The sequence below is a fragment of the Panthera leo genome, chromosome B3, assembly GCF_018350215.1.
Source record: "Panthera leo isolate Ple1 chromosome B3, P.leo_Ple1_pat1.1, whole genome shotgun sequence".
In the NCBI taxonomy this organism is placed as follows: domain Eukaryota; kingdom Metazoa; phylum Chordata; class Mammalia; order Carnivora; family Felidae; genus Panthera; species Panthera leo.
In genome coordinates, this window is record NC_056684.1 from 76,201,231 (window position 1) to 76,221,217 (window position 19,987).

Below are 19,987 nucleotides of genomic sequence, written 5' to 3' on the forward strand. Positions count from 1 at the left end.
ACGAAATTGGTCTTCAGTGCAAAGAGGAAGGCAGCCGTTTAAAAAGTCTAGGTGCAATGTTGTGGTGCTGAAAGAAAAGCTCCCAGTGATAAAGGAAAAAAAATAAAAACTGCAATGCAACTTCAAGCAGTAATTTTGTGGTGCTGAAAGGACAGCTCCCAGTGTTGAGGAAAAGATCTTGGATCTAGAATGAGGTGTCCAATCTGTATGATAAACAGCACACTGTGTCTCAGAGCGCCCATTCAATCTCAGTAAGTAAATGAAATATTGATTGAAAGTGACCCTGAAACAGAATGCATTAAAAAGACATAGAAAGCTGCAGAACTGAGGTAATTCGTATTCAGCATGTTCACCAGCCTCCCTATAGCAAAACAAGTCTATAAATAGTTGCATTTCATAAGATGTTTGGCCCTTGTATCATCAGTTTTCTCCATTTTGGATCAGTATAGCTGAACAGCCATTGTTACATGCCTACCTGTGGCAGTTTGAAGCCATACTAATTTTCTTGCAGTAAATTAAAGCATCACATCACAAATCAATTCTACATGGTCTATAAATTTCAGAGAATAACTTTTTAGACAGCATGAAGCTGATTTACACATAATGCACACAAACCCTTATCTGTTACCATAAATTAAAATGTAAATATCTTCAATTTAGCTTTCAGTTTTAACTAACATATAACCATGCCAACTAGCAAAAGTTTATAATTCCCATTTACAATTGAAATTGAACTGAGTGCATTTTCAGCAACACTAGCTAATAAAATACACATAATTGTTTAAATGGTTTGGCTTCAAAGTAACATTAATTCCAGATGAAATGCATGGGCTCCACAGTGGACTACTGGAATTTTGAAATAAAAGGTTGAAAATTTGCTAAGACTGAACAAAACATTTTAAAGACCCAACATTTGAAATGCTTCTAATACACATCCTAGATCACTTCCTTTCTCTTTTTCAACTAAGTGGGGCCCCAATCTTCGCCTTTGTTCACTGCTGACTCTGAGACAGCATGGTGAAAGAAATTTACATAGATATTATTTACTGTTAATGTATTATAAATGATCTGAGACTTGTGACATGCAAGGAAAAAATGAGACGGGAGACAAGTGATGCTACATGATGAACTAAGCACATTTATAATGATAAAATGAGTAAATATAATAGCGGCAATGCTAACCACTGATTCCACGAGATACACTATTTGTCAAAACTTACACAGCTACAGAGTATCGACGATAAATAGTCATTACCAATTAACACAGTTTACTACAGCTTTTCTCTTTCATTTAAACAAGCATATCATTCCCTTTTAAAATCATTCTCTAAATAAATATTTAGAGATAGAGAACTCTAAAATGAAATAACAGTCCAATGTTAAAAACTAAAAAAAAAAATGAATCTACTCTTACAGTTTGACAGAAATGAATTATTAATAGTGGAAGGGGAAGGGATCAGGAAATAATTTCAAGTTCTCAATGTCCAAAAGTAAATTGCACAGTAAATCAATATGAAATGAAGAGTCCATATAGTTCAATGAACAAAAGGGAAAGTTCATGAGGACAAAGATCACAGTTCAGAGAGAGGCTGGACGAAATTCAGACATGGAGCATCACACTCATTGTTCTTTAATTGGTTGCACAGAAAGGAGCAGCTGGGATGCCATTTAGCTTGCTAGGATGGACGTAATCAATGGGTTGAAGTTGAGATGGAAGTAATTCTCTTTTGTAATTCAGTTGCTCAGCCAGATGATCCAGAGGTAGCCAGCATTTTATTTTTGTCCATTGAATTTAAGACTGCATGCACAGCATGAGGAGGTGCTTGGGGATGGATGCCCCTATGAGTGGCCTTGAGTGGGCAAACTCAGAGGTTAACAGATGGTGTGTCAAATGGCCTGGACAGTTGGCACTCAGGAGAGGTACAGAAGAGGGTGACAGTTGTTGGGTCTTGGGAACAAAGGCTTACTTTGAAATGACCTGTCAAAAAGCCTGACAAAGGTAGATCACACTACCTCTCAAGATAAACTGCCTCTTCTAAATAAGCATGCAGGAAATACTGTCTGGTTGGTGACATAAAAATGCTCCACAAAACATGCAAATTACCGAGTATTAGAAACTGCATTGGCTGCTAGCGCCATGCTGCAAAGACTCCATCATGGGAGCAAACAGCTAAATCACAGATAGCTTCACAGTAAAATCTACATTCACAATACTAATAGGTTTCTAGTGTTAACAAATTATACACAATTATAAGCTCTTAAAATGCAACATACTTATCAAGCAGTTGCAGATAATGAAACATTATCAGCTATCAATAATTTGTTGGCACTTTCACTTTTGTTTATAAAATTTCCAATACACTGTACCACAGTTATGTGTCTAAACAGTGAGGATGTTAATGGAGTAATGACTGTTCTACTGGCCAGGCGATGGGATCAGTAGTGAATTCAGTGCTTAAAAACAAATGTACAAACCTCTGAAGAGGTGGGACTCCATGTGAGAACTTTTGTTGAACTTACAAATGATGAAGAATGGGCCATGGCCAGCATGCAGCATTATTTCCATTGTCTAGTTCAGATGGAGAACAGGTGCTTTTATTGATCTGTAAACTTACCAATATAATTTTCCACAGTTTTAACCTTTTAAATATTTTACAGTGCTTTTATGCAACTATATTGCTTTTTGATCATTTTAAATTTAAAACTTATTTTCAAAATATTGTTTCCTACTTCACTGTGCCCTAAGCAGGAAGTAAGACTTACATGACAGTGCTTTGGCCTCACTCCATTTTAGGTCACTGACCCACCATACTCAACCTAACAGTAGTTAATTTAGTGTTATCTAGAACTAATACTGAAAACTATACGCATATCCCTGTCTACATTCAATCATTAAACTACAATAATGCTGGTAAAATGGCAGGCTTAAATCTTACACTAGAAACACCTCTGACAAATATACACAAGCAAAGTATAGAGAACAAAACAGATCAAGAAAAAATTCTTTCTATGAAACATCTGGTAAAACACATATTATTTACATATACACATTGTCAACATAGTCGCATTCATTTGCATAATTATATATTAATAACAGAAAAACTTCACTTCTGCAAAGTACAGTACATCCTTCTTGAAAATGGGGTAAAGGAGGGGTTAAAACAATCTGATGTACAATCGGGGCACTCAACCCACTTTCTGAGGATTGGCAGCCCGAACTCCTTGCTCATATGTGATCCTTTGTGTAATTAAATACTGAGCAGCCTGTGTTGCAGCTGGTGTTCCAGTAATGGTTACCTTCCGATTCCTTGTGCCAGGTACGAATTCTCCTTTTTTGGAGATCTGTATCCTTGCACCAGTCAACTCCTGGTATTCCACTAATGTTTTCCCTCCTTTGCCAAGTATTGCACCAACTAAGTTTTCTGGCACTGCTATTTCAACTACATCCTTTGATCCATCTGTGGATTTTTCTGTTCCTAGAATGGCACTGGCAGCTAGGGGAGAAGCAGCTCCAAAATATCCATTGGTTGCAGCAGTAGCAGCAGCCAGGCTACCTAATGCAAATGTCCCCGCCGTACCACCAGCTGTGCTGCCACTGGCTGAGGCTTCACTGGCATAGGTGGCCAACAAATTGGCTGCTGCTGCTGCTGGGTTGGCACTGGCAGCTGCTGCAGCCAAGGCCCCTGTTGCTGCCGCTTGACTGAGACCTAAACCTAATGTGTTGAGATTATATCCGTAGCTGGCTAAAGTATTAAGTGCAGAGGTGATGGCCACCAGGTCATTGCCTGTGAAGCCAGATAAAACTGCTGGAAAGGCTGCAACGCCAGCAAGGTTAGCATGTCCTAATAGCCCTGCGGCTGCTGCAGCGGTTGGTAACACTTCAGCAGTGTTTGCATAAGGAGATCCGGTTGGATTGGAATTTGCCACTGGACCTGTAACATTGGCATAACTGATATTGAGACAGCTGCCACTCTGTGGATCCTCTTGTATCTTCTGGATGATAAGTTCAACAGCTTTTCGGTTTTGTTCAGGTTCTCCACTCACAGTGACAACCCTCTCTTGCAAGTTGATCCCATCAGGTTTCTGGGAAAGCTGCACCCAAGCCCCTGACTGCTCCATTATAGCCTTCACAGTAGCACCTCCCTTCCCTATTATCAGACCTGCTGTGCTGTTGGGAACTATAATCTTTACCTGTAATTAAAAAAAATACGTATAAATAATACTTCTGTTTTGCGCATATACATTATATTACTTTGCTATCCTAGCAAAAGTAAAATAAGTGAAAATTAATTTAAACATAATTTATGAAAGACAGAAATAGCACAACTTCTAAAGTGACTTTTATCACATTTTAATACACTTAGCTTGTAAAATCAGAATTTTTAAAAGAAAATGCAATTTTCAGTTTAAAATTACTAAACAGAATTTTCCTTGAGATTTGTTGCATTTTGCAGTACAACTTCTAAGAAATTAGTATGTTTTAAAAAGAGGGTATCATAACTATACATCAATGGTAACATTTTTATATAGCTTCAAAATAAAAATAATGTGGATATTCTTCACCTATTGTAGCTTTAAGAATACCTTTGGTCTAAAACATATAAAAACAAAGAGTGCAGGATTATGATGCAAAGTTAGTAAAGATAAAAGTAGTAAAGTTCTAGCTTGAGTCCATTCAAAAAATTAATTTCATGTTCCTTATCACCTAGTAATTTTTGTGTTATTCAAAATTTACTTGTTTCATGACTAATATTTTCCGAAATCAATAATTACTAGTAGTATTTTGATTTTTCACCTAAACTGACACACAACATATAACTATAAAAATAACAAATATTTCTAAATAATTAATATAAAAAATTTCAGTCACTTTGAGGTAGGTCTTGAAGGCTATTTGAGAATATTACCTGGCTGTTCTACTTAAATTTGTAAAATGACTATTTTAGTTAGATACTTTTCTTTCTGGCAGTAATAGCTACATTTTAAAAAATAGGGCTTACAACCATATTATCAAAGGTGACTGAAAAATTACTGGAGTCACATGAATATTTACAATGATCCAATGTGACCATATGAAGTATAGGCATTTTAGCTAATTTGTATTGAAACATCCACCCACGAAACCCAGCCTAGTTTGATTTATTTAAGTACAATCAAATACTATTATAGAAAGTATAAAATCAGTAGGGTAGTTACCATAACCCCTGAAATTAAAATATAAATATTAAAATTTTTATTTTGGTGGCACAAAGATCCCCATGGTGTTGTTTTATGACTCCTTGGGTAGGTCAGAGACTGTGAGTGCTGTGTCGCTGACAAAGCGCTAAAGGAACCGCCTTCCCCGTTCTAGATATTAAAATGGGCAGGTTGAAATAATTTATTGAAAAATGAACAGGAATTAGTTGAGATATTCTATGAAATATTTCACCAGCTAGTTTTTAGCAAGTATTGCCATGCTCTCTTTAAGACAAATATTTTAAAGAAATAACAGCCATGCAATTTTGCTCTTGAAGGTAGCAGGCAGTGAAAGTATAAATTCAAATTCCAGACTGGGTCATCTCATAAATATGTTTACATGTATTAACACACATGTACATTCACGCACAACTTTTCTTTTCCACACCTATAACTGATAGGAACAGGATTTTGTTTCATTCCAGTTTGTGTGTAAAATAATTTCATTTTAAATGGAAACAACCTAAACTGTCTAGAAACATTGTTTAGAAATATCAAATATATCCTTCATATCCCCGATTAAGTGCATTGGATTTCAAGAGGTAGACAGAGAAATAATTTTTTAAAACATGTTAATTTGTTAATTTTGTTCACAGACCTTTTTTATAGAAACATATGTTTGAAATGCTATATAGTATGTTAGTATTATAATTAGAAAGTTAAACCATGATTACCCCTTATATTAATTACAAAGATGAATTAGAATCATCCTTCTATTTTACTGTGCACATGAAGTATTGAGAAAATGTACTTTTAAGGGTTTAAATATGTGAATGTTAAATATGATATTTTAAAATAAGTACTTCTTTTCAAAATCAGAACATTTTTTATACAGTTGAAAACATTTATATACTGGCAAAATGTAGTGTTTTAACATAATTTTTATGTTTTAACACAATTTTTGCAAAGAAAAATATATTAATTAACCAAAACTTTCAAAAGAACTGTTCTTCAATTAGCTTAAATTCTAATATCACTTTTGTTTTGTCCAGCGTGGTAATTACCTGCATGATTATAGCCCAAGAAGAGACAAGCACATGAAAGTTTAACTATGGGAACTGTTCTACACACTGTCAATAAAAAGTAATGAAATATATAAATTTAAAATATCTTAAAATCACCTTACGCTTCTATGAGATGTGGAAAGGTAATACTAATTTCTACTACACTGCACACCAGTCCACCAGTCTTCTACTATATTTACTGTTCTATTCTTCCAAAAGAACTTGCAGATGTGTGCAAAGTACTTTCATTATTGCACATTAGTCTGTCCTTTCTTTTATTTGTCCCATTAGTCATTTTTCTTTCTTTTCAATATCCAAAGATGCTGAAATAATGCATAGTTCAGAAATGGTGTGTAAACTTTTCATAAAAGTAAACATCTTGCAAAATATCTGTCTCTTTGTGAACTGAAAAATGACACCATCCCATCTATCTTTATATTAAAGATATCCTTCTAATACAAATTAGACACACACACACACACACACACACAAATAAAGTCATCTTTATGTAATAAGTACTATTCCCTGGATTTTAGTTTTAACTATTTGAAATTATCTTATATAAAATACTGTCAGCCATAATTGCTATTTTATCAAATAGTGATGTGGTCCCCAAATTTTGTTGGTAGAACTTACATCTGTCCACATATAACTTAATAAGGGTGTGTTATGATTTAAGAGAAAGTATTAATGATTGCATATTCATATTAGTAGTAGCACTCCTTAATTTTAGATAGTAATAATTCTACATAAGATTACTGATCTTAGAAATTAAATTAAAAAATTAAGGAAAATATAAATATAAAAAATTATTAAATTCCAAATAAAAAAAATATAAATACTGAATAGCCTAGCCAAAGGAACATGTCACCCAACTTTTGTTTTCGGCCCAAGAAAATGAAAAAGCTCTCATGGGGCTCCTGAGTGACTCAGTCAGTTAAACGTCTGACTCTTGGTTTTGGCTCAGATCATGATCTCATGGTTCATGAGTTTGAGCCCCACGTGGGGCTCTGCGCTGACAGTGCAGAGCCTGCTTGGGATTCTTTCTCTCTCTGTCCCTGTCTCCCTCTACCCCTCCCCTATATGCTCTCTCTTTCTCTCAAAATAAATAAATAAAATAAATACATACATACATACATACATAAAATTTTTAAAAGATGTGGAACCTTTAAAAAAAAACCTCTCAGATTTATACTTTTTTTCTTGAAGAATTAAAAAATATGTATGTATCTATTTGCACACTTAATATGGACACTAACAAGAAACACACTCTGAAAATGAGAAGTTGAGACAAAAAGAAAAATTAATCCATTTGCATAGTGTCTCAGAAAAGTAATGTTCTAGTGCCATTTTATGTGTCAGGCCAGAGCAAGAAGAAGTGAGGCACTAATATGGAAGCCTGGAGATCGCAGGCAACTGAATACTGGGTAGGGTAGGGAAGAGAAAAGGAGGGTGGAAAATTATGTAAGACGGTCTACTTGTTTATTTCTTAGATATGGGAATATAGCATTTACCAATGAAAAAGTCTGTGCATTGATAGCATTTGCAATACTGACTCACATATGTATATGCATACTTATCTCTAAATCTTTTTTTTAAATGTTTACTTTTTAGAGAGAGAGAGAGATAGGGCACGAGTGGGAGAGGAGCAGAGAGAGAGGGAGACACAGAATCCAAAGCAGGCTCCAGGCTCTGAGCTGTCAGCACAGAGCCTGATGGTGGCTCAAACTCACGAACTGCGAGATCACGACCTGAGCCAAGGTCGAATGCTGAACCCACTGAGCCACCGAGATGCCCTCTATACTTATTTCTAAAGAATTAAGAATAACAATAATAATAATAATAAAGCTGGGTCCTAGATAGCACACAAGTCATTTGGTGTAACATATACCAACTAAATCAGACATAATGTTGACAGTTATAAATCAGTTTTCAGAACTATACTCTAGAGTTGCTACCATCAATTCAATCTTTTATGGAATACTGAGTGGCCCAGGTCCTGTGTTGGGAGTTAGAGATAAAGGATATATATGACAGTGCTCCTACCTGTAAGGAAATTATAGATTAGTTGTAGAAAAAAAGATGTGTAAATGCAACAGTGCAGTGAAGTCTTAAAAGTGCTGGTATATATGAAGAGTACAAAGTAGACACAAAGCCTAACTGGAAGGAGAAGGAGTAAGTAAGAAAACCTCTGAGAGACAGTGATTATATTTATCTAAATGTCTTTCACATTTTTTGTACTATAAGAATCCTATTCTCAGATCTACCCTATGACCCAGAAATTGCACTGCTAGGAATTTACCCAAGGGATACAGGAGTGCTGATGCATAGGGGCCCTTGTACCCTAATGTTTATAGCAGCACTTTCAACAATAGCCAAATTGTGGAAAGAGCCTAAATGTCCATCAACTGATGAATGGATAAAAACATTGTGGTTTATATATACAACGGAATACTACATGGCAATGAGAAAGAATGAAATATGGCCTTTTGTAGCAATGTGGATGGAACGGGAGAGTGTTATGCCAAGTGAAATAAGTCATACAGAGAAAGACAGATACCATATGTTTTCACTCTTATGTGGATCCTGAGAAACTTAACAGAAGACCATGGGGGAGGCGAAGGAAAAAAAAAAAAAAAAAAAAAGGTTAGAGAGGGAGGGAGCCAAAACATAAGAGACTTAAAAACTGAGAACAAACTGAGGGTTGATGGGGGGTGGGAGGGAGGGGAAGGTGGGTGATGGGTATTGAGGAGGGCACCTGTTGGGATGAGCACTGGGTGTTGTATGGAAACCAATTTGACAATAAATTTCATATTAAAAAAAGAATCCTATTCTCTATTATCAGACATTCCCATAAGGTTGCTCTCTGTTATCTCTGTGTTGGAGAGCTCCCATTCGAACCTAAACCTATTTGAATAGTAATCATGTGCTTAAGTATTGTTTTTAAAGAAAAAAATCTTTACTTAAATTTTCCCTATTCCTAGACTTATAATTATGTATTATCAAATAAACATGAGATAATATTAACAATATAATTATACTAATTTTACTAGCATCAACTGCTTTTCAGGGGGAAAAAAAAAGTAATTAAGTGACTATTTCTCTATGTGCAGCCAAAGAAGAACCTGTATTGGAATCTAGTATCAAAACCACTAAATAGGTAGGTTTTAATGTTGATATGTTTCTGATTAAAAATAAATATTAAGACAAACAAATTTACTCCTTTGCCAAATAAGACCTGTAACTCATTATGGTTTTATAAAACAATGAGAGTGTCTGTAGTCACATTTCATCATCACGGCAGGAAAATTACCTATTTCATAAAGCCATACCTTAATATACATGCAAAACAAGGTCCATTATAATTTAAGATATCTCAATGAATAGTATGTACTATTTTATTTAGGGCTGCCATATTATATAGCACATATGCATGGACTTACATTTGTAAAGCAATGACTATCAACAGTGGATACTTTTCATTCATTCATTCATTCATTCATTCACTCACTCATCCATCCAACATCTGATCTTCCTTCTTCTGGCAACAGACCCCGTTTTCCTTTGGAGGCACCCTTTCTCATTCTTAGCACATGTGCTTCAGGTAAGGCTGACAACTTTCCAATGCTCTAGCAGTGGAAACACAACAAAGCCTGACACATCAAAATTCCCACACCCCTGGCAGGTATTGATTTGGGATTAAGAACATGATCCAGGATGGCCCAGTAAGAGTTAACCTGAGAATCTGGTAAAACTGATGGGACAGAGATAGTTGTATTTCCAATCTAGCAGAGCATAAGCCTGACAGTAGTATCTCGCCACCATATGGAAAGAGAAAAGGCTTGACTGAAAAATAAAGTTAACCGAGATAAAAGGAAACTCCAGAAATGGAGAGAGAAAATTTCTGACAGCATTCTGGCATCTGAATCTAATCATGTCTAAAGCCTGCCCAGATCAATGTAATTCCCTTTTTTAAGCCACTTTGAGTTGGATTTCTATAATTTAGAACAAGCCAACTGGTATATTAGAAACTTTTACGCTCTTACTATATCATATATTATTTGCCTATCTAAAAGAAATAATACATTTTGTTGTATGTCTTGATGCTTTAAAAATCAAGACATTACCAAGATATACCCTACATGATCTAAAAGAATAAATCTCTTTCATTTCCGTAATGTACACCTTTGGCTGCTGAGGCAGCATTTAGTAGTGTCCAATGAAGATGCATGTGTCATTTGGGGATCTATCTTGAATTGGTGACTAAAGTAAATTGAAAACATCTTTTCCTTTGATTATAGATTTTATACCGATTAATAACTGCCTTCTGAAAAGTGTGGATTTGACAAAATATGTACAGGATTGCTACATGAATACAAAATATTGAAATAAAAAAAAGCAACTCTTCTAACTTTCTAGTAGTCTGTTTAATCTTCCCACTTTTGATAATCAAATCAAAGGCAATACAGTTTTCATAAACATGCATAGTATCACTGTAAATGCCATGCTGTCTTTTCTTAGATATCTTCACCCTCTTTTTCCCCACCACTACCAACACCAGGTTTGAAACCCAGGAGCCATCTGTGCCTTTTCTTGCTCCCTAGATGTCTACATCCTGTTATGCACTATTGATTTTTTTTTCTCTCTGAAATGCTTCTTTTAAGACTGGTATGCTATGCTGAATCCAAACTTTACCTTCTAATTCTTGGATATACTCTATATTCATTGTTTTTCCATGTCTTTGCTTATTGTTTATTCATTTGTCCCAACTGACTGAAATGTTGTATACCTATATTCCCACACTGTTCTTTACTTGAGAATGCATATTTTTGCCTCCTTAAATCTTATATGTCCTGTAAGAGCAGTTCAAATGCAATAGCGCTTGTAAACTCAATCCTGGTTCTCTAAAGAAGTGTCAAATACTTCTCTGTATTTCTTATTATGTTACTTATTCTATGCTGGCTTATATTAGCATGCAACAGATATTTATCTCTCTCACAAAATTATATTTTCCAGAAAGCCATTATCTTATTTAGTTTTGGATTATTTGCACTTAATTGACATGATCAGTTGGATAACTGTTTAAAAGATACAACCAAAAAGTAAAATATAGATTAATAAGAACCAAACAATAAACTATTTAAAAGATTCCATCATGGCCATGCAATTGTGTGTATGTGTGTATGTGTGTGTGTAAAAATAAGACATCCGGTTCTTAAAACAAGAATAACTTTACCACCTCTAAAATCCAAAATTCAAAGATTATCCTTTCAACTGGAACCATCATATATTAGTAATTCACCAAAATGATCAACACAAAGGGAAAGAGGAGAAGTGCTCGTTATGTGTTCTCTAGAACTTTTAGAAAACATGGAATTGTTCCTTTGGCCACATACATGTGAATCTACAAGAAAGGTGACATTATGGACATCAAGGGAATGGGCACTGTTCTATAAGGAATTCCCCACAAATGTTACCATGGCAAAACTGGAAGAGTCTACAATGTTACCCACGTACTGTTGGCACTGTTGTGCACAAACAAGGGCAAGATCCTTGCCAAGAGAATTAATGTACATATTGAGCATATAAACCACTCAAAGAGCCGAGATAGCTTCCTGAAGTGCATGAAGAAAAATGGTAAGAAAAAGAAGGTAGTCAAAGAGAAAGGTACTTGGGTTCACCTGAAGTGCCAGCCTGTCTCACCCAGAGAATCACACTTTTTGAGAACCAATGGAAAGGAGCCTGAGCTGCTGGAACCCATTCCCTGTCATTTCATGGGATGGTAAGTGTGAAAAAAAATACCTCAAGACTAAAAAAATATTCAAAGATTATATGGCAAACATACTAAAATACACAAAAAGATAAATGCATAGATGTTTTAATCTTACAAAATTACTGAAATCAGTGACACTCATAGATTTATGGTTACTAACATTATGAATGGATGTTGTACTGTGTCAAATGCTTTTTCTGCATCCGATGAAATGATCATATGGTTCTTATCCTTTCTTTTATTAATGTGGTGTATCACATTGATTGATTTGCAAATATTGAACCACACTTACATCCCAGGAATAAATCTCACTTGATCGCAGTTAAATGATTTTTTAATGTATTGTTGGATTTGGTTTGCTAGTATTTTGTGGAGGATTTTTCATCTATGTTCATCAGAGATATGGGATTGTAGTTTTCTTTTTTAGTGGAGTTTTTATCTGGTTTTGGTATCAGAGTAATGCTGACTTCATAGAATGAATGTATGTAAGTTTTTCTTCCTTTTCTATTTTTAGAATAGTTTAAGAACAGGTATTAACTCTTCTTTAAATGCTTGGTAGACTATGCCTGTGAAGCCATCTGGCCTTGGATTTCTGTTTGTTGGGAGGTTCTTATTTATTTATTTTTTTATTATACTGATTCAATTTCTTTGCTGGTTATTGGTCTATTCAAGTTTTCTATTTCTTCCTGTTTCAGTTTTGGTACTTTATACAAATGGTGTTGCAAAAAGTGGACATCAACATGCAAAAAAAAACTGGACCACTTTTTTACAGTTAAGTAAAAAACCACTTTTTTATATTTTATGTTAAAAATGGATTAATGACCTAAATGTGAGGTAAGAAACCATGTAAATCATACAGAAGAACACAGGCACTGTGTTCTCTGACACTGGCTGTAGCACTTTATTTCTAGGTATGTCTCTGGAGGCAAGGGAAACAAAACCAAAATAAACTACTGGGACCTCATCAAAATAAAAAGCTTCTGCATGGTAAGAACAATCGACAAAACTGTAAGGCAAACTACAGAATGGGAGAAGGTATTTGCAAATGGCAAATATACTAACCTGGTTATACTAACCTGATAAAAGGTTAGTATCCAAAATATATAAATAACTCATAAAACTCAATTCCAATTTAAAAAAATGGACAGAAGACATAAACAGACAATTTTCCAAAGAAAAAACACAGATGGTCAACAGACACCTGAAAAGATGCTCAACATCTTTGATCATCAGGGAAATACAAATCAAAACTACAATGAAATATCACCTCAGGGTTCCTGGGTAGCTCAGTTGGTCAAGCATCTGACTCTTGATTTTGGCTCAGGTGATGATCTCAGGTTCCTGAGATCGGGCCCTGTGTCAAGCTCTTCGCTGACAGTGCAGTCTGCTTGGGATTCTCTCTCTCCCTCTCTCTCTGCCCCTCTCCCGCTCATGATCTCTCTCTCTCTCTCTCTCTCTCAAAATAAATAAATAAACTTAAGAAAAAAAGAAAGATAACCTCACACCTGGTTAGAATGGTTAAAATCAACAACACAAGAAACAATAGGTGTTGGCGAGAAAGAGGAGAAAGGGGAATCCTTTTGTGCTGTTGGTGGTAATGAAAACTTGTGCAGCCACTGTAGAAAACAGTATGGAGGTTCCTCAAGAAGTTAAAAATAGAACTACCCTACAATCCAGCAATTGCACTACTATTTACCCAAAGAATACGAAAATACTAATTCAAAGGGATACATGCACCTCTATGTTCATAACAACATTATCTACAATAGCCAAATTATGGAAACAGCCCAAGTGTCCATCAACTGATGAATGGATAAAGAAGATGTATTATAGGTATTCAGCCATCAAAAAGAATGAAATCTTGCCATTTGCAACGACACGGATGGAGCTAGTGAGTATTACACTAAGCAAAATAAGTCAGAAGGACAAATACCATATGATTTCACTCATATACAGAATTTAAGAAATAAAACAAACAAGCAAAGGGAAAAAAAAAGAGATAGGGAGGCAAACCAAGAAACAGACTCTTAACTATAGAGAACAAACTGATGGTTACCAGAGGGGACGTTGAGTGAAACAGGTGATGGGGATTAAGGCATGTACTTGCTGTAATAAGCAAGCTGTATGGAAGTGATGAATCACCATATTGTATACCTAAAACTAATATTACACTGTATGTTAACAACTGAAATTTAAATAAAAACTTGAGAAAAAAATCACTAACATTATAAGAACTAAATGATTAAATATGCACTATATGCCTTTTCTTAAATGTTTATTGATATATATTATGTTTTTCCTATGATACTTCATAGTTTGTTACCCCTTACCCACTAAGGTTTTGTGGCTAGGCTTCCTTAGCCATCAAAATATAGTCAGATTGGTTCTAAAAGTCCAGAATACAAATATATTAGCATTTCCTTGATTATGTGATGAACTGGATCAATTAATAACATGACTCAAATGACAGTTTCTACTGAGTCATAATCACAATTCATAACTGGTGCAATTACCTCCTACCTCTTTGCCTTGGTTCAAGTAATTACATTTTTACCTCAGAATAATTAAAAGTTTATACTTCATTTTATATCTTCTTTCAAAGAGCCATACTCTATTTCCCCTTGCGGATACAAGATATGAGAGAGAATGACAGACAATACACCTCTTTTTGTGTATCCTTGGAAGAAGACAAAAACTGAATGATAATCCCCATGAAATTTCTAAAGGAAAATAAAGTTTAACTTAACTATATTTTTACTTAATACATTTTTTCACTTTGCCCCTTGAAGCATTATTCAAAGTTTGCTTGTTTGGTTTTTTTTTTCTTTTCCTTTTGATGACTGCTGCCTATGTTAAAGACACATCACATCACATTCCAGACAGGGATACACTTAGGTATAAGAAAAATAGGAAAAATCATTTTTTATAGGAAAAGAAAAGCACTTTAAATGATTCCTATTGAGATGCTAAATGCTCTAGATATAATTACGTCAAAAAAGAAAAATACCAGAAGTCAAACAACTATAAAGAAACCATAAAAGTTGTAAATAATAAACTATTTTAGGGCAGCCTATTATTTCCAAATGAAAATAACTTGCAGTATTGTCTTCTTAATGCTTACTAAACCATATTTTACTAAAATGAGGTTAAATTTCTTGAACTCCCACCTGTCAACATCATCTACATGTCAAATTATCAAAAACCTCTTAGAAATCATTATTATTATTACTATTATTATTTTAAACCATATCTTCTTAGACAAACTGTTTTAGAGTTTACATAATAAGATATATGTTCAGAGTTCTCAATTCCAATTAGTGAAAAAATGTACTTGAAATATTTGGGCTTTTAATATGAAAACTAATGCTTTTAATTTAATATTTTAAAAGCTGTAATGTCAATTTAAAAAGTGAAAAATAGCTATGAACATTAAAGGAGGGGTTGTGTTCACAGAAGTGGATGATGAAAAGGTATGAAAGATAAGGATAGAGGGAATCAAGAATTCTACTTTGGATATTTTAAGTTTGAAATCCTCATGAGACATCTAAGTGATGACAGCAAGTAGGTGATTAGCTATTGGTCTGGTGATCATAGGAAATTTGAGGTTATTTAAAGCAATAGAAATGGATAAGGTAATTTACGGGAAGGTAAAAGTGAAAAAACTCATTAAATAGTGAACAGTAAAGAACTTTGATAAGAAAATATAAACTGCTAAAATCAATCAGAGATATTTAAAATAGAGCAGCAAAATTAATCACTTAAAAAAAGTGAACCAAATGTACATGAGGTAATGGTCTAACTATTAATCTTTTTTTTTTTTAATTTTAATGTTTATTTACTTTTGAGAGAGAGTGCAAGCGAGTCAGGGAGGGGCAGAGAGATAGGGAGTCACAGAATCTAAAGCAGACTCCAGGCTCTGAGATGTCAACATAGAGCCTGACATGGAGCTTGAACTCACAAACCGTGAGTTCATGACCTGAGCTGAAGTTGGATGCTCAACCGACTGAGCCATTCAGGCACCCCTTAATCTCTTTCTTCTAAAAAATGTGTAGTAGTATATATTACCTCTTGGAAATCACTATGGAGAATACATTAAGTTATAAAATGAACATAAGCTTTGCCTTAGTGTCTATCTCTCCTTTTGTGATCCTTCTGGAAAATAATCCAGAACACGGAAAATATCATATACAAAGAACAGTGTACAGGCACTACATGGAATTATAAAATGATGTGGAAAACAACACAAAATTCTAAAATATATGTAAATGTGTATGTAGAGTTTGGATTAAGTAGTGTAAAATTATATGCAGGTAAAACTGAAATGAAGGGAATAACAGAGACTGAATTTCAGGTGACATTTTTTTCCCTCTACCAGGTAAACTTTGTCTTATTTTAGTATTTTAAAAGCAGAGTAATAAAAGGAAATAAAAAAGTTACTTCCAAATTAAACTGCTGAAAAAACAAATTATGTAAAAGTAGAATAAACAACATATTTAAAATAGTTTTAATACATTTCTTGGTACTCACTGCACAATTATTTATTCAGTGCCTATGGTGTGCCAGGTACTGGTGCAGATGTTGGGGATTTTATAGAAGTCAATAAAAAGAATTAGATCTCCCTTTTATGAAGTTTACAGTCAGGTAGCATCTATCATAAAGACTACTAAATATTTAAATTTATATTATACAAGTAGTTGAGAAATGATAGAAAGGAGACTTAGAAAATACTTTTAAATTTTAAAATAAGGAAACTTAAAGTCATAGTTTTAAATAAGAATCATGTAATTAAAATAAATACCTATCTAGGAAAACCAGAACGTTAATGTTAGAATTTAAAATTTTTTTTAATTCTGAATTTATTCATGGATTGATTTAATATGCTATGATATAACCAAACTAATTAGATATTTTCAGAAGTAAACATCTCAACTATGTTTGAAAAATCAGTCTCCACTTAAACTTCTGTAAATAGATGAATTTTAAAAACTTGCATAATTTGGACTTTTAATTTTGTTTTTTCAAATTTTTGATTAAGCCATTTTTACCATTAAAATTAAATGTTATTATTTAGTTGAAAAGCTTGATGTGCAATATTTTTTACCTGATTTAAGCTACTTTGAAGTCAAATACAGGTGCTTACAGGTATTTTATATTTACTAATCATCCTAATACAACACTGCTTATATTTGATTTTACCAACAATTTTTCTGAAGCCAGTACTTTTTTTTAAAGATAATACATGTTTTCATTTCAGTAACATACTAGTAAAGTTTGATAATTTACTATCACACATGACTATCGTTAAGAAAATGAATATTTCACAAATTATTCTTAATTAACACTGGAGATAAACAAATACTAACATAAAAGGCTACAGAAGAATGCCTGTAATTTAACAAACTGTATTATTAGTCACAAAACTAAGCCCTTTCCCTAAATATGGATTGAAGTAGTTCACTTCTAATATTTAATAAATCATAAATAAAAACATTAATTTTGTAACTTCTATTACTTGGCTCAAAACAAATTGCAGTTAGTTAATAAAATAGAGCATTTCCTTTTCCAAAATATTTTTAAAGAGTATCTTTAAAAAATGGTATCATCTAATACAAGAAAAAAACAATAGCTAAACCAAACACTTAATAAAATGAATTATAAAGGTATTAGGTTTAGAAGAAAAGATGAAAATGATCAACTTATTATCTCCTAGGATATTCCTTAATCAAAGATAAATTAGAAAAGTCAAAAATGAGAAATAATTATTTATTCTATAGTGAATAGGGGTCAAACTCTCTAATCTGGCAAAACTACTCTTATCTGAAAGAACATGCAAAGACATTCACATGCTTCCAATTTCTAAGCATTTTAAAAAGTAAAATATTGAAAATAAACTTGATAACTACCCCTTTTATATGGCTTTATTTGAAAGATTACAAAAAATTCTATTGAACTGTACGTGCGTGTGAGCGCGCACACACACACACAGAGCAAGAAGACTAATACACATTCCAGAGTACAGAGCATTAAATGCTTTGGTTATATAAATGCATGTATAATGTGCTGTCTTGAGAACACGCTGTGGTGTAAGAATTACTACAGCTATGACTGCAAGAAAAACGTTGATGAAATAAATAAAACACCTTTACCTAGTAGGTAGTTCAGAAAGACAGATAATTGCAAATCTGCCTACTCATGAGCCAATGCCCGAGTCATGTATGGGATGTAAAATAAACGACATTACAGAGTGACTATTTCATTCTTTTTCCCTGAAGTATACCACTTTTTTTTCAATCTGAGTAACTGTAAAGCACTAGATTTTCCATAAACAGGAATATATCTTCATTTGAAATTGTACCTTCAAAAGGGACTTCAGAAGGTCACATAGGCTGGTATTTACCACAAGGTGTATTACGCAAACATAAATTAGGTGCTTTCAGTAGCAATTCTTAACTTGCTCTCAGGCAGATCCTCTGATTCCCACCATTGGGTGTTAAGAACACACTATCTACAGCATAGCAAACTAACTTAGAAGCTTGCAATGGAATGACTATGGTTAGAAGCATTCATTTAACCCCTTTCCATAATTTTTGTAATCTGTATATAAAGATATACAACGTAAGAGAACTCCTAATCATTCCTGGTAATCGTCAAGGACTATTAATGCTATGTGAAAAGATAATCACCCTTTGCATAATAAGTCTTCATAGATTTAAGTTGTACTAGTTATAGTTAGTAAACTCTTATTGTTTTCAATGCTAAACCTAACACCTACCCTTCAACTTTTGCACAAATCAAGTATTTTTTAATTTATTATTTTTCAAATATGTTATTTAATGAAAAAAGTCTTAATAAACTAAAGTCTGAGAGAAGAGACAGTGTAAGAATAGTACACAATCATTTTAGTCAACTAATATGCATTTTTCATATAGTAAACAGCTTCAGAAAACATTTCTCTAACTCTTTAAATATAGACACCCAATCTCATGCAAGATCTATTAAGTAAGTATCTCCACAGGTATTTCTGATGTAAAAGTAGGATTGAGAACCTTTGATGTATTAAGAAAAATATTACATATAGTACATAACTTGATATAACTTCAAAATATGAAAAAAATGTCATTTCCTTTGTCATTTAATAAATGTCTCCTCTAGGCCTGAACCCTCTCTATGTAACCCTTCTGGAAACTCAATAAAGCATTCCATGACTAGAAAAAGGAAGAGTCAGGTAGCTCAAACAGATATATAATGATAAAGATGGTCCAGTCGTTCTCTTGGAAAATTCCCACTTTATATTCTTCAAAACACAGTATATACCACAACTGAAGTCATTTTCTCCATCTTGTTTCACATTCTCAGTTAACATTTTAAAAACAAAGTAGAGATATAAACAGAAAAAGTTAATCATGTTCATATTCCTCGTCATCACCCTATGATACATGCACACAAGATGTTTTCTATTAAACGTAGGGCCATATGTTTCTTAGCAACTTAGTATTCTTTAGATAGTATATTATGAACACTATTCTTAGCCAATTTATGTGGCTCCAACTTATTATTTTTAATACCATCACCCCATAATATTCTGTAATACCATTATTTATTCAGTCATTCTCCTGTTAGAGGTCAGGTTGTTTCCCAACTTTGCCACTGCAAATAATACTATGATATACATCCTTGTCTCTATATTCCTAAATATTGGTGCATTAAGTTTTACTGGATAGATTCTCAAAAGCTGCAATATTATAGCACTTACATCAATATTGCATAAGAATGATTATTTCCTATATCCGTGCCAGTACTTTAAATTTATAAATGCACATACACACAGATTATTTGTTCCTGATCCATGTGCATTATTAACACACAGAATTTTATCTGTTGGTTAAAAAAAAAGTATAATTTTATGATGTTGATTCATCTTTCCCTGATGCCTAACATCCTTTTCTAAAATGGATTAAAATGACACTTAAATATT

At 33.6% G+C, this 19,987-nt stretch overlaps 1 protein-coding gene and 1 pseudogene across 10 annotated transcripts in view; one reads left to right on the forward strand and one right to left on the reverse strand.

The window, feature by feature from the left end:
* Positions 1 to 1,118: 1,118 nt before the first annotated feature.
* Positions 1,119 to 19,987, reverse strand: part of NOVA1 (NOVA alternative splicing regulator 1) — a 149,266-nt gene continuing 130,397 nt past the window's right edge. For all 10 annotated transcript variants that reach the window (XM_042942875.1, XM_042942878.1, XM_042942879.1 and 7 more), the window contains one exon: positions 1,119 to 4,191. In XM_042942875.1, the coding sequence (XP_042798809.1) occupies positions 3,187 to 4,191 (1,005 nt within the window). In that variant the 3' untranslated portion in view covers positions 1,119 to 3,186. The remainder of the gene's footprint in view (positions 4,192 to 19,987) is intronic.
* Positions 11,543 to 12,025, forward strand: LOC122221338 (annotated as a pseudogene).